The sequence below is a fragment of the Crinia signifera genome, chromosome 2 (assembly GCF_055691185.1).
Source record: "Crinia signifera chromosome 2, ASM5569118v1, whole genome shotgun sequence".
In the NCBI taxonomy this organism is placed as follows: Eukaryota; Metazoa; Chordata; class Amphibia; order Anura; family Myobatrachidae; genus Crinia; species Crinia signifera.
This window is the reverse complement of record NC_139218.1, coordinates 8,496,456-8,523,629: the sequence shown is the minus strand read 5'-3', so window position 1 is coordinate 8,523,629 and position 27,174 is coordinate 8,496,456. Positions and strand designations below refer to the sequence as shown.

Sequence of the window (27,174 nt, the reverse complement as noted above, 5' to 3'; positions counted from 1 at the left end):
TGTGCTGCGTGGGGGCTGATTTATATATGTAGGAGGTACTGTGCTGCGTGGGGGATGATTTATATATGTAGGAGGTACTGTGCTGCGTGGGGGCTGATTTATATATGTAGGAGGTACTGTGCTGCGTGGGGGCTGATTTATATATGTAGGAGGTACTGTGCTGCGTGGGGACTGATTTATATATGTAGGAGGTACTGTGCTGCGTGGGGGCTGATTTATATATGTAGGAGGTACTGTGCTGCGTGGAGCTGATTTTATATGTAAGAGGTGCTGTGCTGTGCTGTGTGGGGACTGATTTATATATGTAGGAGGTACTGTGCTGTGTGGGGCTGATTTATATATGTAGGAAGTACTGTGCTGTGGGGCTGATTTATATATGTAGGAGGTACTGTGCTGTGTGGGGCTGATTTATATATGTAGGAGGTACTGTGCTGTGTGGGGCTGATTTATATATGTAGGAGGTACTGTGCTGTGTGGGGCTGATTTATATATGTAGGAGGTACTGTGCTGTGTGGGGGCTGATTTATATATGTAGGAGGTACTGTGCTGTGTGGGGCTGATTTATATATGTAGGAGGTACTGTGCTGTGTGGGGGATGATTCTTGGGCCACGTGGTCTGTAACTCCTGCCATCCAGTCTCTCACTGACTATTGTAGTCCATCAAATCTAAGAAGTGATTACACAGAACCCAATTTGCGCCCTACATACACCAATTATTATATGGACTTATTGGGGGAATTATATAATTTACTCTTGGTATATAACAATGTATCGCTAGCGCAAATGCCTAACATCACTTTCCTGCTTACGCTGTGATGTGGTTCTGCAGCATTTATACCAGGTCCTGTCACATTATCTCCGATCTACTGGGAAATACATACAAACTGCCTTTAGTAAGCGACATTTAACGGCTACTGTATATCATCCTAGAACACTATCTATGTGTAAGTAAAGTGATTGGTGGAAATACAGATAGAGCCAGGTCCTTCTTGACTAAGTTTCTGTACCTAGGCACAGGAAATGCTTCCTTTCACCTACTGTTCTCAGCTGCAATACAATAGAGAACACTACAGCGAGGGGATTAGTGTGACTGGTCGTTCTCAGTTAATCCTATTAAAGGCCAAGAAGAAAGAGGCTCCATCTGTAATTGGCCATAACAGACAGGTCTAAATGTAGAATCATACATATCATAGGTGGCTCTGCTCAATTTGTGGGTTAACAGATTCTTTGCCTCTTTTCCATAGAAACTGATGGCATTATTGATGCAGGGATGCAGTTAAAATCCCGACGATCGGGATCCCGGCTTTCAGAATCCCGACCGCCGAAATCCCGACACTATCTCTCTCCGTGGGTGTCCACGACACCCCTGGAGGGAGAATAAATTAGTGGGCAGAGCGTAGCGAGCCCGCAAAGGAGGAGGGGGGGGGGGGGGCGATCCACGTCCCCCCCCCTTGTCGGGATTTTGAACGCCGGGATCCCGACCGCCAGGATTTCATACTGAATCCTTGATGCACAAGGTATCTGGGTCGACACCTAAAAAGAGTTGATGTACCTTAGGTTGACCCAGACAGGTTTACATGATTACTTAAAAAAATGTTTTTTCATACTTTACTATGCTACTGGGCTTATAATAGTGTGGATTCTACCCCTGACATCGTCATCTACGCCAGTTTATTGAGACACCACTGAGACACGCAGTGCCTCCTGCCTCAGATGTTACCGGCAGCTAGGAAGTCTGTATGCCCTGTGTAACAGAATGCCATGTGCAGGTGAATGGCTGATGTGGTGGTACATGGAAATATACCAGGTGTCACCGTGTATGGCACAGCAGCAGTAGCCCACCCAGCTGCTGACAGTCGTAGACGTATATCTGGGGCGCACTAGGACCCCACCACGGCACTGGCATAGGGGTAGTCTCACATTCATGGCCAGCCAATCACATGTGGATCTCCGTGATCCGTTCCGCCCCTCCCCCATCTCGCCTGCTGACCGGCGCAGAGCGCAGTGAGGACGCGCATGCGCGCTGGGGGTAACCAGGAAGAGGGGCAGCAGTAGCAGGCGGAAGAGAGTCTGCCCCTGGCTGCAGACCCGGATGGAGAGAGGTGAGAGACTGTGTGTAAATACTGGACTGCTGTGTGTGTATGTACTGTACCGCTATGTATATGTGTGTGTGTGTATGTATGTACTGTACCGCTATGTATGTGTGTACTGCTATGTATGTATATGTGTATGTAATGTACTGCTATGTATGTATATATGTGTACTGTACTGCTATGTATGTATATGTACTGTACTGCTATGTGTGTGTATGTACTGTGTCGCTATGTATGTGTGTACTGTACTGTAATGTATGTATATGTGTGTACTGTACTGCTTTATATGTATGGGTATGTACTGTACCGCTATGTTTGTACTGTACCGCTATGTATGTGTATGTACTGTACTGTACTGCTATGTATGTATGTGTGTGTGTGTATGTACTGTACTGCTATGTGTGTGTGTATGTATGTATGTATTGTACTGCTTTATATGTGTATGTAATGTACTGCTATGTATGTATATGTGTGTATGTACTGTACCGCTATGCATGTATATGTGTCTGTAAGTACTGTACTGCTATGTATGTATGTATGTATGTATGTATGTATTTGTTATTCAACAGTTTCTTATATATACACATATTCCGCAGTGCTTTAAAGAGAAAATTTGAACATTCACATCAGTCCCTGCCTCAGTGGATCTTACAATCTATATTCCCTACCAGATCTACACGCGCACACATTCACTCTTGGGTTAACTTTTTGTTGGAAGACAATTATTGTACCTGTATATTTTTGGAATGTGGGAGGAAACTGGAGTACCCAGAGGAAACCCACACAACCAAGGGGAGAATATACAAACTCCGCACAGTTAGGGCCATGGTGGGAAACAAACCCATGACCTCATATGTATATCTATGTATGTGTATTTGTATATACTGTACTGCTATGTATGTATATGTGTGCATGTACTGTACTGCTATGTATGTATGTATGCAAGTACTGTACTGCTATGTGTGTGTGTACTGTACTGCTATGTATGTATGTGTGTGTATGTATAGGTACTGTACTGCTATGTATGTGTGTGATATATATATATATATATATATATATATATATATATATATATATATATATAATGCGTGTATACATACTGTCTGTGCATATATATCTGTGTATGCAATATTATATACACACACATTTATTAGTTCCTGGGGTGACACTCCAAACCTGGTGCTGGGTTCCAACTGAGGGAGACTTTTTAAATGAGCTGGTGCCCTCCGTGAGAGTCAGCCTGATAGCTGACAGTATGTGTACAGCGTGGGGGTGACGGCGGCACTCGGAAATAAATCACTCAGCAAACGGATGTACTCTACTGCTATATATGTGTATGTATGTACTGTACTGGCATGTATATGTGTGTGTGTATAAATACGGTCTGCATATATACAGTATCTGTGTACAGTACAGGCTTCATTACAAACAGCAAACTAGGATTATTTATTTTTATGTGTTTTACCCATCATTTTCCAGCCCCCTCCAGCCCCAGCTCTATCTGCTTTTCCGCCTATTTCCAGCTTCCGTGCTTGCTATCACGGAGGCCGTTGTCTTCCATATACACAGCTGTCCATCCCACGTTCGAGTCCATTGGTGGAGGCGAGATCCACGATTATTATGTAGATTATGGGGGAATTCATGCGTGCCTTTAGCTTGTTGGTGATAAGAAGCACATGCTTAGAGGTGTCTCGTGGGTAATCCAATGTAATATACATGTGTACGTCGCTACCACAAGAGGGCGCCACAGTAGTCGCGCCCATGGGAACAAACAATAGGATAGCTCCCGTTTGTTTAGATGGGAGCTGATTGAGGCTGCTAAAACAATTGAATTCCACAGAAGTGGGTTTAATTGATTTAGCAGTGTTGCCGGTTTGGGGAGTGAAGTATTTTATTGATATATATATATATATCTATATATCTCTATCTATCCTTTTTTCCCGGCAGGGTCCCAGCACCTCAGGGTCCAGACAACGAGCAGCTGAGCTTCTACATAACAGCAACATGTAGTGAAAGCTGCAGGATATCGTAAGAGAGAGAGAGCGGAACAGTCTCCCAACTCTCCTGATTGTGGTGGCGCAGCAACAAGTAACGGTGTCGTTCTCTCAGGACTTTGTACAGTGGGGAGGTATGTACCGCGTCACATTGCCCATTAGATGTATTAGCTGTATGATTACACATGGTATCATGAGGGAAAGGCGGGTATAAGCGGTGTGATGTGATGGCAACCGTCTTTAGTCCGCCCATTGCACAGGTTGTACTTTTGTGTGGGGCTTTGCTTTGGCTTCTGCATCCTCGCGCCTCAGGTGTAAGTGCTGAGAAGGTAAATTGCCCTTAAGGGGATACAGGCGCTGGAATGGGTGTTATTTTTCGAGCTGCTGTGTGAAGTGGGGGAGTCGCTCCCACTAGTAGTAACTAAAAACAAAAGAAATATACAAGGAAACACAGCGCTATTTTTGAGGAAGGATCAAATTGTATTCCATGGGATGGTTAAAAGATAACAATAATGTTTATTATAAAAGATAAATGTAAATGAATAAAATAATGAATACAAACTTGACTTGAACCATGAATTAGTGGCGTCGTGATAAATACAGTCTCTCACATCGGTGATTGGTAGTAAGTAAGGGGTAGATCAGGGCTGGGCAATTGCGGCCCTCCAGATGTTGAGGAACTACACATCCCAGGATGCTTTGCATTAGTTTTGCTATGTGGCCATGCTGAAACTGATGCAAGGCATGCTGGGATGTGTAGTTCCTCAACATCTGGAGGGCCGCAATTGCCCAGCCCTGGGGTAGATGTATGAAGCAGTGATAAAATGCCTGGTACTTTATCACTGGCCAATCAGCTCCTGACTGTTAATTTACAGGCTGGGTTTCAAAAGGGACAGTCAGGAGCTGATTGGCTGGTGATAAAGTACCAGGCACTTTATCACTTCTCCTCCCTTTATCATTGCTTCTTACATTTACCCCTAAGTGCTGTAAAGGAATTCTGCAGCTCTGTACCTAACGTAGCTGCATTCAGGAAACATTTCCCGGCTATAAACCAGCTGGAAAACCATAGCTCAGTCTCTTAAGCTGTGTGCACACGGTGAGATATTGGGTGAGATTTAATAGGATTCAGTTTTTTTAAAGTGGCAATCATTTACACATCAAAATCAAACTGGTTTTGCAGTGTAAATGATTGCCGCTTTAAAAAACTGGAGATTTCTTAACAAATCTCTCACTTTCTGAATCTCTCATCCTATTAAATCTCACCCTTTGTGTTTTGATTTTGACTATATATCAAAATCGAATCGAAATCAAAAGGTTTTCAGCCTAGTTTGATACCAACTTAACCCCGATGCAGGCTCCTGTTTTGTGTAAATTGAACAGTAAAATAGACTGTGCAGGCAAGACGATATAGTACAGATCTGTAATATATAGTCCAAATCCAATGCGTTTTGCTTGCCGTTCGATTCAATCCCATCCCAATCGAATCGCAAGCAAAATTGCACCGTGTGTACACACCTTAACTGTTGAATCTAATGTGCTGAAGGGTAGATACATCAAGCTGTTAGGAGTGGATTGGTTGGTACTTTCTCTCTCCCAACTGCCATGTTACAGGCTGTGTTTGAAAAAATACAGTTGGAAGCTTATTAGTTGGTACTTAAAGAACTTTTGGGTAGATGTATGAAGCAGTGATAAGGGAGGAGAAGTGATAAAGTGCCTGGTACTTTATCAACGGCCAATCAGCTCCTAACTGTCCCTTATTAAACTTAGCCTGTAACAGCCGGGAGCCGACTGGCCGGTGATAAAGTGGAGCTCTGCCCTGCGTACTTCCAGCCCGTACTTCCAGCCAAGTGGAGCTCTGCCCTGCGTACTTCCAGCCCGTACTTCCAGCCAAGTGGATCTCTGCCCGGCGTACTTCCAGCCTGTACTTCCAGCCAAGTGGAGCTCTGTCCGGCGTACTTCCAGCCAAGTGGAGCTCTGCCCGGCGTACTTCCAGCCAAGTGGGAGCTCTGCCCGGCGTACTTCCAGCCAAGATGAGAAGGTGGAGACGCGAGCAGGAGGATGGAGATGAGAAGGTGGAGACGCGAGCAGGAGGATGGAGATGACAAGGTGGAGATGCGAGCAGGAGGATGGAGATGAGAAGGTGGAGACGTGAGCAGGAGGACGGAGATGAGAAGGTGGAGACGTGAGCAGGAGGACGGAGATGAGAAGGTGGAGACGCGAGCAGGAGGATGGAGATGAGAAGGTGGAGACGTGAGCAGGAGGACGGAGATGAGAAGGTGGAGACGTGAGCAGGAGGACGGAGATGAGAAGGTGGAGACGTGAGCAGGATTACGGAGATGAGAAGGTGGAGACGTGAGCAGGAGGACGGAGATGAGAAGGTGGAGACGTGAGCAGTGGTCCAACGATTACACACTTATTTATATAAAGTGCAGCACATTCCCATTGTTCTTTGAAACCGTTATGTATTTAGCAGAAGGTCTAAGAAAAAATGTTCTGTCTTCTTGTGACGTTGTTGTTGTTGTTGTTCATTAATTTTAGGACCACTTCAGTCCTCTCTGTTTAGGCTTCAGTAGACTGAGGGATGCGAAGACCTGTCTGCCCGGAACTTGGAGGAGAGAGCAGCAATGGGGATGGTGAGAGCAGAGTGAGACCCCCTTATACTCAGGCCTGAGGTTGGAGGTGAGGTGATGCTGGTATCTACATTACTATAATTGAATGGTGTGTGTGTGTGTGTGTGTGTGTATGGATGGATGGATGTTCCACAATAACTCTAGAACGCTTTAACTAATTGTCTTCAAAGTTTGCACACTTACTTAAGGGACAATCTAAGTTCGAAGGTGGGTTTAATTGGACGACCCCTTAAGGGTGCTGTCATAAGGGTCCATGCTGTTTCTGTTGTTTTTATGCATAGTGATATGTCGTTGGAAAGTTTATGACTTTCTGAATAGAACCAGTGCCACTGTAAGTGCCGCAGGACCCCGGTAAAAACAGGGGCGTGTTAATGGAGGGGGCGTGGTCACAGGGGGCATTCCTGTGTTTGGCGGCCCTTATCCTCCCCGACCGGCGAATGGGAGGATCGGCGGGGTTTGGGGGGTCCCGTCCCAGGGAAGTACAGTGACGGGGATGGTGGTGCACCAGTGGTTCCAGAGAGGCACCACTAGCGCACCCTTTCTTTACAGTGACATGCCTGGAAATTTCTCGGGAGAGCCCGCTCCTGCAGCGCAGCTCAGCCCGAAAAATTTCTGGCCATACCAACAAAGGGGTTAAAGGCCTATAAGGGTCCATTAAATGAAAAACATTTTCACTTTACAAAACTTCTGAGCATTACATAAGCATAAACTTTCGCCCGTCCGTCGGAAGGCCTTAAGACTAGTCTGTTATACATGTACAAGTGGGGTTTTGGGCATGTTTCTAGGATTGATCACATTCTTATAGCCCACAATGGTTAGATCCTTCCGGGACCTGGATATATAATAGAATCCACATATTGAGGGCTGTGCGTCTGGTAAGAGCCTGTATAAGGGTGGAGTTGTGGGGGTTATTCTGATTCACTCAGAAAAGCACAATCACTCTCTAATGGACAAAACCATGTGCACTGCAGGGTGGGGCTGATGTAACATGTGAGCTGTGCGATGTACTGTGTGTGGGAGCGCGCATCTCATCGCACCAGGCAATTGTACCATGTATGGTGACCCCAACTGGAGAACTGGACCAGAACTTGCATCATAACTTTATTGCGTATCCCCATCTATCCCCTTCGCTGCGCACTGTGGGTACAGCAGAGGAAAGCGATTTCCCTACAGAACAGCTTCCTCCATTTGCCACGCTGACCAGGTTTGCGCTGGGTCCTCGATGTCCCTGCTAGTTGTGGGCACCCTCTGTCCTGCACATAGCAACGTTCTCCCGTGTGTGCAGAAGTCTAGCACCTCTCCATGAAACACTCCATAGGGGATTGCTCTAATTTTGTATATGTAATATTTCATGGTAGGTTGAGATGACACTGTGGGGTTTATTTACTAACCTGCAGGATTTCAAAGCCACTGATTGTTGCCAACTTAAACCGCTGGATTACAGCAATGGATGCAGAATAAGCCTGAATTTGTTGTTTTAAATGTAGCGGTCCGCACCACTATTTAATGAATAAGCCCCCATGTGTCTCATCACATCCTGGCTTATGGGATACGTGACTGTAGCAGCTACATGTCTGGGCTTCTGCAGCGTTGTGGCCACGTTGCGTTGATTCTGGCTGTACAGCTAGTAAGGCCTCTGCTGGTCCCTTCTCTTACTGCCGGAATGAAAGCATTTCTATGGATGTCATGTGTAACATCCGTCTTGTTCTGCTTGTCCCTCAGTGGCCACCCTCTGCATGTAAGCATGCCGGAGATGACTCAGAGCGGAAGTCCTGACAAGACCAAGCATAGGTAAGTGGACACAGTGCACCTCACATCCAACGAAAGCTTTGCAGGGCACCTAATGACCCCCCATCATTGCTCCGTGGCTGTCACTGGGCCCTAGTGAACGATTTGGCTGGAGTCTCATGAATGTTCGTTCAGCTGTAGTTATGGAGCTTTAACCCTACGAAGAACCCGTCCAGGGTCCTAGAGAGTTCTGTCTCCGTTACTACAAAACAAAGCACAAAATGCAAGTAAAGACCCAAAATATTCCACCAGAATAATCTGCCATTGAAGATATGGTCCCATTCCCATCCATTGGTCCTTCGTAAACCATCTACGGTAGGGGTGACCAAACCTGTCCTCAAGATCTACCACCAGTTCATGTGTCTCAGGCAACCTGTGGTTCTATAGTGGGAATAAATGCAGCATGTTTGACAGTTAGTAATAACCACACCTGTGCACCAGCTAGGTGATTTGGAAAACGCGTACCGTTGGGAGATCTCGAGGGCTATGTTGGCCACCCCTGGTCTACTGCCTTCCTTAAGACAGTAAATATATCATTTTTGTCTAACATCTGTGTTCAGATACATTGTTTACTGGTCAGAAAAAAAATGCCAATCAATAACACAAACATTAGCAAAGACAGTGGTATGAGGAGAAGAGCTTTTAAGGTTGGACCCTACAAGACGAAAGCTCCTGTCTATGGGTTGGGCAGCTGGATCTCAGTCTCTGCAGAAATCACTGTTCGCCTGTTAAATGTCCTCCTTAAACCTAAAATTGCTATCCTGAGGCAGAGAGTTAGTAAGGTCACCTGCCTGAATAAGCCTTGTCTGCTTGGGGTTACTGGCTGTAACAGGAGCAGGAGCTGATTTGTGGTTCATCTCCTGGAGCCCAGAGGAGACCCCAACGTGGTCAGACACAACGGGCAGACATTCATTGTGGTAAGCGCTATGCACATAATTGTAGGATGCAGAAGAACGTTACCGCCCACTGCGAAGCGGTTTACTCCATCACAGAAATAGCTAGGACTAGCGAGGGATCATGATGGTAATTGACAGGCTCAGATATCAGACCGGAGATACAATAATGAGAGAGTCCTGGCGAGGGGAGATTACTCAGTAACGGGGCCCGGGTTGGATGACCTTGCTCACCCATTCACACTTTTCCTTAACCACAGTCCGTCCCAGTCCAAACCTGCTGTACTTGGTTTGGGTTTCGAGGTCACTGGATCCGGGTTACTCTTCAGGGACCCGTTCACACTGTGGCACAACCCTGGTTAACCCAGTTTATTGTGGTGATCTGAAACCTACACACAATATTTTATCTTTTGTCTCCTTAACTTCTCAGTGACCCCAGGCCAACGTCACTATGTAATGGGATCATACAACCACCAAGGACCTGTGCAATCCTTAGGATATCCCTATTTCCCTAGAAGAAGCCCTCTGACATTTCTTTATGACTGTTTGTTCCTACTTTATAGTATAGGCTGGCACTGTGTAAAATGTCACAATAAATCAATCTGGGCTGCTATGAATATTCATGAGCATTAATGAGAGAGTGAACTGCCCATGGTGGGGAGATTGAACGGATGAGAAGCAGTGGGACCTCAAACTGCCAGCAATCCGTTCATTGGCGCAGAATGATCACATGACATTAGTGTCATAGGGGTAAATTAACCAAGATGGGAGTTCTAATTTAGATGGGTTGTTGCCTATAGCAACCAAACTCCAGAACGGCCCAGTATGCGTGTAAATAGGCAAATAATAATTAGACTGTCACTCATATTATTCATTCCTTCTCCTAGGAAGAAAAACCGCGAGAGTCACAATGAGGGTAAGAATCTCATTTAAATATCCTAGTATATTCCATTAACTTTTTCCTTTTCAGGGTCCATGGGTCCCACAGGGGACAGTAAAACTTTTGCTGAAAACAGTGGTCAGTCGAACAATAACTAATCAGCTATTATGTTCAGTCCATAATCCTGCAGTTTTACCTAGTAGTAGTAGTAACAGCAGCATCCCCATTACTGGGGATGCTGCTGTGATGCATCACCATTACTGGTATATGAATGCAGAGGGGAAACATGTGATATCCCATCAGTCAGCATCCCGACAGGGGCTCAGTAAGTGTCTTAAGGGCCCCATACACTAGAACAATTTTGCACGATTTCATCCAATTTTGGCGTTTCAGCCCGATATGAAATAGTGTCAAATCGTTTGTGTTTTTCATCTGAGCTGATGCACGGTCCCGTGGGTGTCTGATAGGAGCCCCTAGGTTGGTCATACTGCACCAGTGATCGGATGGAAAATAGAGTGCTTTTTGTGCATGCGATATACAAGGTGTGTCTATTAAATTCCAGGACTGTACGTGTAGTTAATGAAAGAAAATGTGTAGGAACGCGTCATTATGCGGATGTGATAGCGTACCCAATGAGGCGCGAAGGTGGAACAAATGGGTGATTGCGTCAGCATTTCCGGTTTGGCGAAGGTAAACACAGGTGGTTCATTAGAGCGCGTGTCACGGTCGGTGATGGAGCAAAGAGTGAATATCAAGTTTTGGTTCAAAATTGGGAAAACGCCGAGTGAAACCTACGAGTTACTGAAAATTGCATATGGAGATGCTGCTATGTCAAACTCCCGATTGGTGTGCACGCTTTCACGATGGCAGGTGACTAATCCTGGTGTTACCAGTACGATCCCGAAACAAAGAGACAGAGTAAAGAATGGAGATCACCATCTTCTCCAAGACAGAAAAAATTCAGTTTCCAGAAGTCGAAAGTGAAAGTCTTGTTGATCGCTTTCTTTGATGCACATGGACTGATCCATCACGAGTTTGTGCCACCTAATCAAACTGTCAACAAATAGTACTAAGAAGCTGTTTTGCATCGGTTAGTTAAACGAGTACACCGTGTGCGACCGAATATGGATAAAGGCATCTGGCTCCTACTGCACGACAACGCAAGGCTCCACTGTGCTCTCAATGTGAAGCACTTTTTGGCAAAACATGACATCGTAGAGGTTAATCATCCTCCGTATTCTCCTGATTTGTCACCTCCTGACTTTTACTTGTTCCCAAAACTTAAGACTGCTCTGAAACGGCATCGATTTCAGGACGTAGAGGACATAAAGAAAAACGTAACCTGTCAACTTCGAAGCATATTTTCAGAGGACTACGAAGCGTGTTTCCAGAATTTGTACCGCCGTGCACAAAAGTGTGTGAGTGCCGGAGGTGATTATTTTGAGGACTATTAAACGTATGTTTGTTTTTTATTATTCATTCCGTTGTATTAGCCCCAGTCCTGGAATTTAATAGACACACCTTGTATATCGCATTCAATATATCTCAGGACGTTTCACTGGCATTTCCAGTCCCTCAAGTCAGCCCATCATATATATCTTATGGTACAATTTTATACCAGAAGATATATATATCTCGTGAGATTTATCTTGGCTTGATCAATCGTATGAGATATATCTTATGCAAAAATTACACCAAAGTACAAAATCAAATGGAATCACTCCCGGGAAGGTCCAGGGGGGGAGTTCAAGGGAAATTCCATCTGACTTCAGGGTCAGGCATATCATCGTAGTGTATGGAGCCCTTTAACCCTCCATGCTTACATGCTCTAAGGTTCCCACACGCTAGATAGATATATTTTGAACACCCCGTCAGTCCTGGACAAAAGATTTTGTGCAGAGAACATTTTGACAAATATTTATCTTAAGATTTCAGAAAAATTTGAACCCCCTTGGTGGTATATCTGGAAATTTTCCAGGCTGAGCTGCGCTTCAGGCCCTTGCCACTGACATGTAGGTGTGCGTCATAGTCGCTCACCCCGTCGACCACATGCCACGCTCATTTGCCGCTGCTCCTACTGTCGATCGCCTGAAAGCCCGAACACCCAAATATTTGAGCTCCTCAAACATAGAAACATAGAATGTGACGGCAGATAAGAACCACTTGGCCCATCTAGTCTGCCCCTTTTTGAAACACTCAACACCATGGGTCCTCAAACTGCGGCCCTCCAGATGTTGTGAAACTACAAATCCCAGCATGCCTTGCCACAGTTTTAACACTCCCTTATAGCAAAACTGTGGCAAGGCATGCTGGGATTTGTAGTCAAAACTGTGGCAAGGCATGCTGGGATTTGTAGTTTCACAACATCTGGAGGGCCGCAGTTTGAGGACCCATGCTCAACACACTTAAGTGTGCCCGAATACCAGAGCACCCAAACAGCTGAGCACGCCTGAACAGCTGAGTGTCCAAACATTGGTGCAGATTTATTAAGCCTGGTGAAAAGTGGAGACAAAGTAGGAGGTGATAACGCACCAGCCAATAAAATCCTAACTTTCATTTTTCAAACACAGCTGATTGGCTGGTGCGTTATCACCTTCTACTTTGTCTCCACTTTATCTTTTCACCAGGCTGAATACATCTGCCCCAATGTTTGGACCTGTCTGTGCTGAAGGATACAGCTGTTCCTTATGGTTCAACCTCTTACAAGTCACCTCCTCAGTATTTTGCTACCATGCTGCTTGGAATAGGGCCCATAGCTGCTTTGGGATATGCCTCTGCCATGTGCGGTACTCCTGCTGTCTGCTGCAGATGGGCGTGAAGGGGAGTAATCCATTTATGTACAGTTAGTGCAGGAGCTGCCTTATACCATATAACAATAGCGGGTTTTCTCTTATGTCGCCACCTTGTGTTTTTAGTGGAGAGGCATAGGAAGAAGAAGATAAATTCAGGAATAAATCGGATCGGAGACCTCATTCCGTGCTCGCCAGCGCTGAAACAGGTACTTCTTCTGTAACAGATAGATATGCTATTGTATTGGTTATCTTCTCATGAAATATCAGCTGTAACCAGACTATCACAACCACATGGAGCGGGCTGCAAGCGTACTAATTGGTTTTGTCTTCTTGTCACCGGAACGGGGTCTGCTGTGTATACTAGCCACCAGAGAGGGTTCTGTATGGTCACTAGAATGGGGTCTGCTGTGTATACTAGCCACTAGAGAGGATAATGTATGGTCACTAGAATGGGGTCTGCTGTGTATACTAGCCACCAGAGAGGATACTGTATGGTCACTAGAATGGGGTCTGCTGTGTATACTAGCAGCCAGAGAGGTTTGTTATGTTGTAAATATTCATTAACAATTTCAGGGCAGAGGGATTTGCCACTGTTGATGATGGGATGGGAGAAGTCTGTACTTATGGTGTTCTCTGCATGTGGTGTTGACCTGAGGGAGAGCTTATTGGCTGTAAGGGGCAGGTGAGGGGGGTATAATGGTGTGGAGGGGATGATGGGGGCTGCTCTGCATGTGGAGGAGACCTGAGCGAGAGCTTATTGGCTGTAAGGTGCAGGTGAGGGGGTATAATGGTGTGGAGGGGATGATGGGGGCTGCTCTGCATGTGGAGGAGACCTGAGCGAGAGCTTATTGGCTGTAAGGTGCAGGTGAGGGGGTATAATGGTGTGGAGGGGATGATGGGGGCTGCTCTGCATGTGGAGGTGACCTGAGGGAGAGCTTATTGGCTGTAAGGGGCAGGTGAGGGGGGTATAATGGTGTGGAGGGGATGATTGGGTGGGCTCTGCATGTGGAGGAGACCTGAGCGAGAGCTTATTGGCTGTAAGGGGCAGGTGAGGGGGGTATAATGGTTCGGAGGGGATGATGGGGTGGGCTCTGCATGTGGAGGTGGCCTGAGGGAGAGCTTATTGGCTGTAAGGGGCAGGTGAGGAGGTATAATGGTGTGGAGGGGATGATGGGGTGGGATCTGCATGTGGAGGTGGCCTGAGGGAGAGCTTATTGGCTGTAAGGGGCAGGTGAGGGGGTGTAATGGTGTGGAGGGGATGATGAGGGCTGCTCTGCATGTGGAGGAGACCTGAGCGAGAGCTTATTGGCTGTAAGGGGCAGGTGAGGGGGTATAATGGTGTGGAGGGGATGATGGGGGCTGCTCTGCATGTGGAGGTGACCTGAGGGAGAGCTTATTGGCTGTAAGGGGCAGGTGAGGGGGTGTAATGGTGTGGAGGGGATGATGGGGTGGGCTCTGCATGTGGAGGAGACCTGAGCGAGAGCTTATTGGCTGTAAGGGGCAGGTGAGGGGGTGTAATGGTGTGGAGGCGATGATGGGGGCTGCTCTGCATGTGGAGGTGACCTGAGCGAGAGCTTATTGGCTGTAAGGGGCAGGTGAGGGGGTGTAATGGTGTGGAGGGGATGATGGGGGCTGCTCTGCATGTGGAGGAGACCTGAGCGAGAGCTTATTGGCTGTAAGGGGCAGGTGAGGGGGTGTAATGGTGTGGAGGGGATGATGGGGTGGGCTCTGCATGTGGAGGAGACCTGAGCGAGAGCTTATTGGCTGTAAGGTGCAGGTGAGGGGGTATAATGGTGCGGAGGGGATGATGGGGTGGGCTCTGCATGTGGAGGAGACCTGAGCGAGAGCTTATTGGCTGTAAGGGGCAGGTGAGGGGGTGTAATGGTGTGGAGGGGATGATGGGGGCTGCTCTGCATGTGGAGGAGACCTGAGCGAGAGCTTATTGTCTGTAAGGGGCAGGTGAGGGGGTGTAATGGTGTGGAGGGGATGATGGGGGCTGCTCTGCATGTGGAGGTGCCCTGAGGGAGAGCTTATTGGCTGTAAGGGGCAGGTGAGGAGGTATAATGGTGTGGAGGGGATGATGGGGTGGGCTCTGCATGTGGAGGAGACCTGAGCGAGAGCTTATTGGCTGTAAGGGGCGGGTGAGGGGGTATAATGGTGTGGAGGGGATGATGGGGGCTGCTCTGCATGTGGAGGAGACCTGAGCGAGAGCTTATTGTCTGTAAGGGGCGGGTAAGGGGGTATAATGGTGTGGAGGGGATGATGGGGGCTGCTCTGCATGTGGAGGTGCCCTGAGGGAGAGCTTATTGGCTGTAAGGGGCAGGTGAGGAGGTATAATGGTGTGGAGGGGATGATGGGGTGGGCTCTGCATGTGGAGGAGACCTGAGCGAGAGCTTATTGGCTGTAAGGGGCGGGTGAGGGGGTATAATGGTGTGGAGGGGATGATGGGGGCTGCTCTGCATGTGGAGGTGGCCTGAGGGAGAGCTTATTGGCTGTAAGGTGCAGGTGAGGGGGTATAATGGTGTGGAGGGGATGATGAGGACTGCTCTGCATGTGGAGGAGACCTGAGGGAGAGCTTATTGGCTGTAAGGTGCAGGTGAGGGGGTATAATGGTGTGGAGGGGATGATGGGGTGGGCTCTGCATGTGGAGGTGACCTGAGCGAGAGCTTATTGGCTGTTAGGTGCAGGTGAGGGGGTATAATGGTGCGGAGGGGATGATGGGGTGGGCTCTGCATGTGGAGGTGACCTGAGCGAGAGCTTATTGGCTGTAAGGGGCAGGTGAGGGAGTATAATGGTGTGGAGGGGATGGCACGGAGAGGTCTCTTTGGCACGGAGAGGTCTCTTTGGCACCTAGACACATGGGGGTCTGATATGTATATGAGGTGGTATGATCCCTTGGGGGCATGGGGTTACGGCGCATCTGATGGACATTTGGGGTGGATTGATGGTCGTATTTTCACAAAAATGTCAGTTACAGTGCGACCTAGAAATGGTAAACTAGAACCCCAATTCCTTTTAAGTGCTGGATCCCTGTGACCCACGCTGTGTCAGTGTGTGACATCGGTAACCTGTAGCTGCTCATTACTGCGATGACTGCGTCTCATTGTCCTCTGTGATTTCCTCCAGAGCAAAAACATGATCCTGGAACAAGCCTTCAAGTACATCACGGAACTCAAGAGACAGAACGATGAACTGCTGCTGAATGGCGGAGACAAGGAGCAAGGTGAGGGCTGGCCCCGGCTCAGGGTGTAGTAATCAGGAATTCAGGTGCCATCCTGCCAAATCCCGGGTCCAGGAGGGCTCCGTCTATGAGCCAGGGGAAATGTACATCCAGTTACTGTAGAACGTGTCCATGGCTTGGGCTTCCTGGGTGCTGGGCATTCTCTGGAGTTGTGGTGTCTGGGGATCTATAGACCGATTTTGTTTATTACCTTGTTACTAAGCATTCACAGCCCACAGGTACAGCTAGAACATGGCTCCACGGGACCTGATCGAGTAGGTGTGATCTCTATTATCTACTCAGAATAACTTCCCATGGAACGTAGTTCATTGCTATCGATGGGGGTGGGATGGCTTGTAACATCCAATAACATTCCAGTTTTCATTTATCTGATACCTTTGGTAACTAGATTCTGATTGGTTGCCATAAGTAGCACCTCCATTTGTTCTCTTAGAACACTTGATTCATTTCCCCCTTTATCTGAATACATTGACGCAGGTTTATTGAGAAAGTGTTTACATGACACCCCCAATTCTGTTAGATATATGTAGTCTATGTTTTTATATGAGGTTTGTAAACGGGCACCAGCATTCTTGCAGCCACTTTACGGCCAATGTGTGGCTTATCCATTTGCTGGGAAGTAGTGTCCTCACTGAGGCGCGAAGTAGTGCTCATTCTAGCAACCTGCGCCTTTTTAAAATCCATGCAGTTCCTCCTTCCTACCTGGGGGAACTGCAACCTCTCTGTTGTACTGCTTCTAGCACAGTTTGGTCGATATCCCTGTGCTGAAATACAGCCTGTGTTAGAAGCATCACAGCAAAGAGCGACACCCCAGGCAGGAAACATGAACTGGACGGGTTGTGGAAGGTGCAGGGTGCTAGAATGACACTAACTTGGTGATGGCGGTAGTTCCGAGCCTTCACAGCATACACATGACTGCTTACTGTAATATACATGCCTATCCCAGATGCCACTGCCTGTGCTCAGTCCCTCAGCAAGCTTACACGTCCGCCTCTCCCTGAGATGTAGCAGAGTTGTGTGATCCGGGTATTGCATTACAGCGGGGAACTTAGACCTTATTCCCTCTGCTCTGTGTATTGTGCTGAATAGGTTTTTTTGTATTTTTTGAGGAGTTATTTTTCCTTTACCATCTTTGTTGTTTTCCAGCCTGTGAGATCAAGAAGCTGAGAAGAGAGTTGTCTGAAATCCAGCGGGAGAATGGGCGTTACATCGAGCTTCTGAAGGGGAATGGCATCTGCCTGTATGACGATCCTACACTGCATTGGAAGGGGAATGCCAGGAGCGCAAAGGCTTCGCTAATTGTCCCCGCTGACCAGGTCCCGAAGCTTCCACTTTGCATAAATGGCAACCAGCTTGGCTCTGCTAACCAGGGAATCACGTTCAACGTGGGTCACAACCTGCAGAAGCAAACGGCCAATGTTGTGCCAGTTCAGAGGACATGCAACCTGGTAACCCCCATCACCATATCCGGCGTATTTCCCCTGGACAAATCTTGGCAGCAGAACTCGACGTCCGCATCCACCTCAAGTCCACACGTGGAACTGAGTCTTCCTGTGACCACTGTAGCCCCAAGCGCCACTGGCCTCCTGGTATCCACAGCCCAACAGACCGTCCACTTACCAACCAGCTCTACGTCTCCTATTACTTCTCTGCCTGGCACAGCAGGCCAGAGTTCTTCTTCCAACCAGCTGGCACGACAAGAGAATAAGGGTGAATGTTCAGGTAGGAAAATCCAGGACGTTGTACCCAAACCTGCTGCTTCCACCTGCAACAGCCTTCCATCACTGGTAACCCAGCCCAGCGTGCCAGCAACAAATCCGCCCGGTCCTCCTAATGTGATTCATGACCAGACGCCCGGAGCTGCTGTTTGTGTTGAAATGGTGAAAGGTGCAGTCACAGAAGTTGACGCCAATTCGAACCCAAGTGTTCCCATTGCTCCAAGAGAAATAAACTCTTCTGTAGAGGTTGAGGCGAGTTCTGCTGGGTTGCTACCATCTGCCCTTTCTCTGGTGACCAGGTGGTCCGTTCCCAGTAGCTTAAATAATCTCAGAAGTGTCTGCAGTTTAACAGATGGAAATACTCAAACCACTTGGACGACTCTGCAGTTGGCAGGGAACACTGTGCAGCCGCTAAACCCGCTCTCCGCCATTATTCCAACACCATCGGCTGAACAGCCAGCAGTCTCTAGAGATAACTTGAGTAACCGGCAGATAACTGCTTGCGTTAACGTAAACAGCATGGCGCCCTCCAATCCTGTGGAAAACGTCATTGTAAAAATGTCTTCTTACCAACCCGTTCCAGTCCAGTCCCTTATCACCCAGCCACAGCTGCAAAGCACAATCCAGCCGCTAAATCCCCCTGTTCAGGTCATCCAGGTGGCTCAGCCTTTCGGTGCTGCAATCAATTCAGCTCCAGCCAATCAGAACATTATATTCCTCCAACCTCCGGCACCTGCTCCCTGTCCGCCTGTTCCTAAACCAGCAGTGGGGCAGCAAATTGTTATAATCCAAACAGCACCTAACCAGAACCCTGTCCCTCTCATGTCTGCTCAGCCTTCACCGTCGGTGGTGATGCCGATTAATGCCGCCAACCCTGCAGCTTGTCCGGCAAACCCGGTACAAAGTGCGATGGTCCAACAGACGCACAGCGGGAAACACCTTGTTCATATCTTGCCCAGACCTACGACTGTACAGCCTGCCAGCTCAACCCAACAGGTGCCTGTGTCTACAACTGCATCAAACCAACAGCCCCCAACAATTTCGTTAAATGGACAGTTGTTCGCACTGCAACCCATGAACGCTTCAGCCGGCGCCTCAAACCAGGCGCCTATGCAAATCATCCAGCCGACAACTGGGGAAGATCCCAACACAAACGTAGCACTCAACACCTTTGGCGCGTTGGCCAATCTGAGCCAGAACATATCTCAGATGACTGGACAAAGTTGCCTGCAGTTTACGCTTAATCCCCCAGCTGCCTCTGCTTTAACCACCAACAACATCCCTGTGAGCTGCGTTTCGGTGGCTGGACTCGGCGCGCCACCCGTCACTGCTGAGATGACATCCACTTTACCCGTTCCTTCTCTCCTGGCAAAGTCTTCATCTTTTAAACCTATTAGTGGGACACCATCCATCACCAAGCCAAAAAAGGCCGCCAAGAAGGCCTGTAGTAAGAAAGGAGCTTCAGTAAAGAAAGATTCCACTGCAATAACTAAATCAGATTCACCGAGCTTAGAAGTTCCGGATCAGCAGTCTGGTAATACAAATCCGATTTCCGTGGAAAGTGCACCTGTTTTACCAGTCTCTCTCACTACCGTTCAGGAAGATTCGGATGCATTAGCCGGTTGTCCACAAAAAGTAGGCGATGCTGACAAATCTCAAGAACCGATCGCTTCCCAAGCAAGCTTAGTGGTCAGTGCTTTGCCGGAGTCCATGCACGAGGAACCAATGCCCACAGAGTCTGCTAGGGATCTTGTTACCCATGAAGTCTGTATGGTGCAGGATGAGCAGAGACCACCTACATCAGCCCCTGAATTCCTTAAAGCTAACGTAGTATCCAGCACTGCTCACTTCAACCATCTGCCCGTTGAAGAGTCTCTTGTTGTGGTTCCTCGTGATCAGATTGGAGCAACCTCGGATGGAAATTTAGAAACTGCTGTGACTTCCCGAGCTTGCCTCACTGAAGGAGACCCTGCAAGATTAACTGCCACAGATTTATTGGACGTACAGATTTTAACCGATGATCCAAATGAGAAAAACCCACTTGTAAAAGCCGCCACCAAGGATCTTGACAGTCATGGGGTATTATACAGAGATGTCAAGTCGAAAGAGTCTATCTCTTCTGAAGCAACCAAGCCAAACTCCTCAGTTGTCCAAGCTGCCCAAAGTCAGAGCAGTATCTCCGAGCAGGAAAGTGGCTCGTGTGCTGCTAGCCGTCAGACGGACTCTCCCCTGTCCGGTAGTTCTGCAAGTAGCCGGAACTTTTCCGTGGCCTCAATGTTGCCAGACACCAGTAGAGCGGACGTGATCAGTGGTGTTTCATTAGTGCCAACATTTAACACTTGTGGGTTTTCCGAGCAGAACGATATAGTTGCAGTGGCTGCAAAAGCTCTTTTCGACCAGGAAAGTCTTTCAAAGGGAAGATCAAGGACACAGTCGGATGTCGGAGATGCTGTTGCCAGGAATGTAGAAGCAGAAGAATCGCATGCGGACTGTCCACTGCCGTTCAAACCACATTCAGCCAAGGAAAATACTTCTCATGTTCCTCCTACATCCGTTTCTTTCAGTACTCTAAGCACGAAGGCCCACGCTGGCGCTGACCGCTTGGTGGACAAAAGTAACTGCCCGCTAGGAGCGAATCCCACCAGCCTCTCTATGCAGATTGCGGCGTCTCAGTCCCAGAGTGTGACCAGCTTGAGCATAAATAATTTGCTACACCAAGGCGGAATTACCCACTCTGTTTTGAACTGTGCAAGTATGTGTCAGACGTCAGAGCACATATCTCTCCCTGTAACCACAAACCCTTCCATGTCCTCCAGCACTTACGAGAGCCAGACAGAAGTGACATCCGCCTTATCCGAGTACGCTCACGAGCACATGCATGCTATGACCTCCGCCGTTATGCAGGTGACTCCGGCCGCCGATTCCCTTTTAAAACAACAAGTGGATGGCAGGAAAGAGTCGAACAAACGCACCGCTCATGTGGACGGGTTACTTTCCGCAGCCAAGAGACAAAAGCAGTGTCAAGCACCAGTCCGACTTGAACGGCTGCAACCTCCGGACAATGGTGCAGAGCAGAATGACCTTCTAGTCAGCCATGTCTCTTCCGAGCCATCTACGTCGGTGTCTGGGAGTCTTCAAGGCCACAGGGAGGGACTTTCCAACCTGTTCTCCTCCAACAACTTTGTCAACTCAAACCTGCGACAGACGGACATTCGCTGCAGTTCTCAGCCTTCCATTTCTGAGCACGGCCAGATGGGAAACCAGCACCTCCAGCCCCTGCACCAGCAACACCAGCAGCAGCTACCCCTTCATAACAGCAGCCCCTATCTAAAGCCGCAGCAGGCCGGACATTTGCGCGACCAGCATCACTTGTATCAGCAGCATCACCAGGTTCCGCTTGTGGACAGCTCAGTCCGCGCTCAGTCCCACAACATGCAGCAGCAAAGAATGATGCAGCAAGAGGTCCAGATGCAAAAGAAGCGCGCTTCTGTGCAGGGGTCCCAGGCAGCACGGTTGTCCATGCAACAGAAGCATCTCTCTGAACAGAACCGCCAGAAAAGCGCTCAGTCCCAGCGCCAACAAATCCAGCAACAGCAGCAGCTTCCTCCTCATTTTGGATCTGGCCAGCCGGATAAGACCTGCGACAACAATACACCTTCCCGTGGCCTACACGGTGCTCATCCGCAGAGCCACGCGAGTCAGGATATCCGTCACCAGCATCAGCAGGAAATCGGCAGCCGCTCACAGGGGCCTGTGGTGTCTTCCGAGCACTTGTCAAACCACAACCAAGTCCAAAGGCTTATGACTTCGAGGAGTTTAGAGCAGCAGATGGTTTCGCAGCCCAGCATTGTCTCCCGGCCAGGGAACATGACGTGTGCGCCGCACAGGCAGGAGAGAAATCGAGTTTCCAGTTACTCCGCAGAGGCACTTATAGGTAAAAGCACTTCCAATTCTGAGCAGAGGCTCGGAGTCTCCATCCAGACTTCACGGGTGTCAGAGCAGCTGGAAATGAGAAAGTATTTGGACATTTCTAGGAATAAAGGGATACCAGCTCATAATGTTCAGGGGCGCATGTCTGTAGAACATGTTGTCAATATGGACTCCCAGAGGCTCCCGGACTGCCAAACCTTTAAGCTTGGAGGCTTGAACCAGCAGCAGCCGGCTAACTTTGACATCCAGACCTCGAGGAACAATGATGGGGGCGCTACATCCAGCATGAGGGGGTTGCAGTCACAGAGCTATAGGATTAGTCAGAATCCGAATTCAGCCATGGATCGGCAGAAGCATCTTCAGTACCAGGCGGCGCAGGAAGTACCCCTGGCAAACACACTTCCGATTCGAGATAATGAAAACTCGTGCCACCAGAGCTTCATGCAGAGCTTATTTGCCCCACATATTGGAGAGCAGGCAAGTGCAAACCAGAGGTCCATATCTGGTCATCAAAGGCCACAGTATAACTCCGCATCCAGCCTGGAGTTTAGCTGCCCGCCAGCACGCGATACCCTCCACCTCCGACGAGAGGGCGAAGGACAGAACAGCTGTGACTTGGTCATGGGACAAGTGGCATCGAGGAATAATTCTTTAAATATCCCCTTCTCCAGTTCTTCTTCCTCCGGAGACATCCAGGGAAGGAACACAAGCCCTCACAGTTCCATGCAGAAGTCCAATTCTGTCCGGCCAGCTGATGGTCAGGGGGCAAAGAACCAACTGAACATACAAGTGTCCATTAACATGCATGGCATGGTCCATCCACCTCTTCCCCATCAGTCTGTTTCCCATGTAAATATTGATCAGCGGCAGGCAGTGCGGCATGCCAATCCCCCGGTAGCCCAGCGATCACGACATCCGCTGCAGGAGGAGTCCGATTCCAAAGGCCGCCAGCCGGAGAGGAACAGATCGGGGAACCAACGACATGGCAATATGTTTGACTCTGCATTGCCTCACCTTCCTCTAACTGGTCCTAGTACCATGATACTTGGGCGCCAGCAGCCGGGTACTGACAAGAGGGCCGGAATAGTGCGCTTTATGCCGGACAGCCCTCAAGTGACCACTGACAATACAGCTGCTGACCAGCATGCGCTGGCCCAGAATTTTGGCTTTCCATTCATCCCAGAGGGTACGATGAACCCACCCATTAATGCCAATGCATCTTTCATTCCCCCAGTGACACAGACGACTGCCACACGGACACCTGCACTTATCTCCGTAGATCCACAGAACACGTTGCCCTCTTTTTACCCACCGTACTCACCAGCTCACCCGAGTTTGTCTAACGACCTCACCATACCGTATTTCCCTAACCAAATCTTCCCCAACCCCAGTACAGAAAAGCCCAACAGCTCTGGTCTGAATAACCGGTTCGGCTCCATACTGTCTCCACCACGACCTGTAGGCTTTTCCCAAACCACGTTCCCTCTTCTTCCCGAGATGCCTCCAATGCACATGGCGAACCCCTCTCACCTCTCCAACTTCAACTTGACATCCCTTTTCCCGGAGATCGCCGCGGCTCTTCCCGCCGACGGCTCAGCCATGTCTCCCCTCCTGTCCATATCGCACTCTGCAGCTTCAGACTCTTCTAAGACCTCAAACCGGCCAGCGCACAACATAAGCCATATCTTGGGGCACGACTCCAGTTCGGCAGTGTAACGTTACCCCAGGGGGACTTTCTGTGGAATGTACACCCATCACTTATATCATCCTGTGTATATACTGTATATTGTGTTATTAAGTTGGGAGATTGGAGAATTGTATACAACATATGACCTTTTATTATGGACATGTTAATGGAAGCACCCGCTGATGTGTCCGGTCTCACCCGATATTTGCTGTATCCATTTCCTTAACGTATCTGCATAGATCATTTTATGCCTCTGGGTTACAGGAGCGCGGGAGTATCCAGATTAACTAAATTAAGATACAGTAGTTAAACAATTTTTAATATTAAAGCATTGAAGGTGGGATATAAGACGCATGGAAACCTTTTTTCCTCTATTTAAGGATCTCTTTGTAGGTCTCTCGGACAAATGACCGGATTACAGTGTTAAGATAAACCCAACACTTCTGGTTGTCTGACACCCGTCTGGGCAATTATTAACAAATTGCTCAACCAGATTCACATGTAACCAGCAATACATTAGGTTACGCTGGCTACGGTGGAGATTTCTGGGGATTTAGCTTAAGGCGATAATCTGGTGCTGAACCTCACATCCTGGGGCAAGACCTGAATTTCCCCCTTTATCTCTTACATGCTTTGATTAAATACCCCCATTTGTTGTATAAGGGGGTCACCTACCTATTTTGTTTTATCATATAATTTGTGAATTCATATTCTGGTGTGTAAACAGAGTTTACTGTTTTCCAATGTATCTACTTGTGAGCCGGTGATGTCCTACTGGATCTTCACTCACCGAGAGTAGATTTTACTCTGTATGTAGCAATGTTTCAGAATGTAATATTTCTTTATGAATGACATGTAGCCCTGCATAAGACACTTTGTGTACCAGTATAATATTATAGGAACTTGACAATCTCCTATCTGTCTGTCTCAGTGGCTGGAGCCATATGTGATTTTATAGGCTAGATTCAGAGTTGCAAATAAGCGCACAACTGGGTAATGCCATGCTGCACTGCAGGGGGGCAGATGTAACAGGAGCAGAGAGTTAGATTTTGTTGGGGAATGTTCAAACTGAACTAAATTGCAGTAATAGGAATAAAGCTGGCTGATGTGGGCAACATGCAAAAGCAGCTGGTATTTACCCTGCACAGAAACAATATACCCAACCCAAATATAAATCTCTGCCCGTGTCAAATCAGCCCCGTCTGCAGTGCCGTTGTGTTGGTTTGCTTACAACTCTGAATCTTGTATGCACAGGGAGGGAAGGCAATGTGAGAAGAGGAAGGTTGGACGGGGGATCAGACCGCTTCAGTTATAGGGACAATACTTTTATTACGTTCTATTTAAGCAACAGTTAAATCTGTTTTATGGTGACATTAGTATCTCAGGCTGATTGCATTAGTGTTGTACATGATTTATGTAAGATACAGGGTTATGGTAGCAATATCCTCTGTAGACAGATCCTCCTTGTAGCAGGACGTTCAGTAAAACATCCAACGCATTTCAGTGTTCATCCTCTGTATATATTCTGTACATATGTAGATTACGAGGAGCGCCCGTCTCCTGTGTACACTTTATGTACAGTTCTTTATACTTTTTGAATATTTGGGGAGACTTTAACTAGCACCCCTCGAAGTTCCAGATTTGCTTGGTTTCTGTGGGTTGAGTGATCGGCTGGTGGGGGAGGGTGTTGGGAATTGGAGTTTGACATCCATTTTCTATTGGTGCTTTGGGTCCTGCAAATCTCATGGTTAAGTTTTGATTTCTAATCATTTGTATTTAATGTAACACTCTGGTTGTAATAATCCTATTTGTAAAGAGCTGAAGATATTTTATTAGTAAAATAAAAGTTCTCATGCCTATTTGTGTGTTCTTTTGTATTGTGTTCTTTTGTATTGCGCTCTAACAGAAATACACAAACCAAAATAACACAGTTACCTGCTGCATGAGGGGGTCTAGAATAGTCGCCTTCTCCCTTTTCCTGTAACTGGACCCCAGGACCCTCTCACGGGGGCCACACCTTATACACCTGTAATACTGCAGCTATGAACAGCTGAATTCAGGAATAACCAACTGCCATTAATACTACCAGCGCCAATAGCATTGTGAATGGGATGACAGACATAAATGAGTGTGGCCAACTCCTCCCCTTCTACTTCCCCTCCTAGGCAGTCCTAAGGATGTGCCCGAAGGGAGCTGGAAGAAAGGACACACTTCCAAGAGGAGGTTAAACATAACACACGTTAACAATCAAACCATTATAGATTGAAAAGTGAAGATATCAGTGAGAAACAACACTGAACAATACACACCACACAAGAACATACCAGGAAGTTCCAACAAACATGACCGGAACCTAAACCTGGCAGGAAGAAGCTTCAACGTTCCTCTAAACCGTTTTTGTAATAAAGGTACAGCGCTGAGGCGGGCGTCCAGTTACACCTGCGAGAAAAGGATTTACGGTAAGTACAAAATTCCTGTTTTCGCCTTCATCCACTAGGTGTCACTGGAGTAACAGTGGGAACCTCCCAGAGCTCCCAACACGGGCGGGAATGCACTGAGACCCCCTTAACACCGAGCGTCCAAACTGAGAAGCTGGAGCCACAAAGGTGTCAAACCGGTACCAGGTGGCAGCTATACAGAGCTGCTGAAAAGAGATCCCACGGGCAGCCGCCGAGCGCGTAGAATGCGCCGTAATAGAGGAAGGAGGAGGTTGAGAGTCAGCGACATAAGCCTGATGGATAGTAAGACGAACCGGACCGGATCATACGTGACAAACAAAGCATCTGACTTCCTGATGGATGCCGTCCTTGCCACATAAATATGCAGAGCTCTGACCACGTCAAGAGTTCAAGTGTCAGGAGTATCCTCCCCAAAGGCCGTCACCACAATCGGCTGGTTTATGTGGAAAGCAGATACCACCTCTGGCAAGGAGAGCTCAGCTCCGTCAGCATGGAACACCAAAAATGGTGGTCAACATGCGACGGCTCCAAGATCCGAGACCCTTCTGGCTGAGGCCAGGGCCAGGAGAACCGTTTTCCACATAAGATACTTAAGATCGACCTCCTCTAACAGCTCAAAAACTGCCTTTTGCAGGAAACCAAGGACCAGATCCAAGTTCCAGGGAGCCGTAGGAGGGCGGAAGGGTGGTTGCAGCCGCAACACCACCTGGAAAAGGTATGTACATCCGGCAAGAGCACCAATCGTTTTTGAAAAAAGATTGACAATGCCAAGACCTGCACCTTCAGAGTGCCTAAACGTAGCCCCGCAGCTAAGCCTGCCTGCAAAAAGAGAAGTCTCCCCTTCTTAAAAAGGGGAGTGGAGGCACCACATTCCTCACACCAAGACACATAAGCCCGCCAGATGCTGTGGTAATGTTTTGAGGTAACGTCCTTTCTGGCCTTCATCATGGTAGGGATAACAGCCCTTGGAATTCCTGCGCACCTTAGAATGGTCCTTTCAGCTGCCACGACGTCAAATGAAGACGACCTAAGTCCAGAGAGACGAGAGGCCCCTGATTGAGCAGATCTT

General features: G+C 48.0%; 1 protein-coding gene across 2 annotated transcripts; it reads left to right on the top strand.

The window, feature by feature from the left end:
• Positions 1–1,999: 1,999 nt before the first annotated feature.
• Positions 2,000–25,505, top strand: USF3 (upstream transcription factor family member 3). 2 transcript variants are annotated; one of them, XM_083171535.1, is made up of 8 exons: positions 2,000–2,102; positions 4,041–4,221; positions 6,637–6,766; positions 8,440–8,508; positions 10,286–10,314; positions 13,194–13,276; positions 16,197–16,293; positions 17,458–25,505. In XM_083171535.1, the coding sequence occupies exons 4-8, from the start codon at positions 8,462–8,464 to the stop codon at positions 23,673–23,675; spliced, it is 6,474 nt and encodes a 2,157-aa protein (XP_083027661.1). In that variant the 5' UTR covers positions 2,000–2,102; positions 4,041–4,221; positions 6,637–6,766; positions 8,440–8,461; the 3' UTR covers positions 23,676–25,505. The 2 variants fall into 2 exon arrangements, with proteins under 2 accessions (XP_083027661.1, XP_083027662.1); XM_083171536.1 differs by having other exon boundaries at positions 6,626–6,766.
• The last annotated feature ends 1,669 nt before the right edge of the window (positions 25,506–27,174 follow it).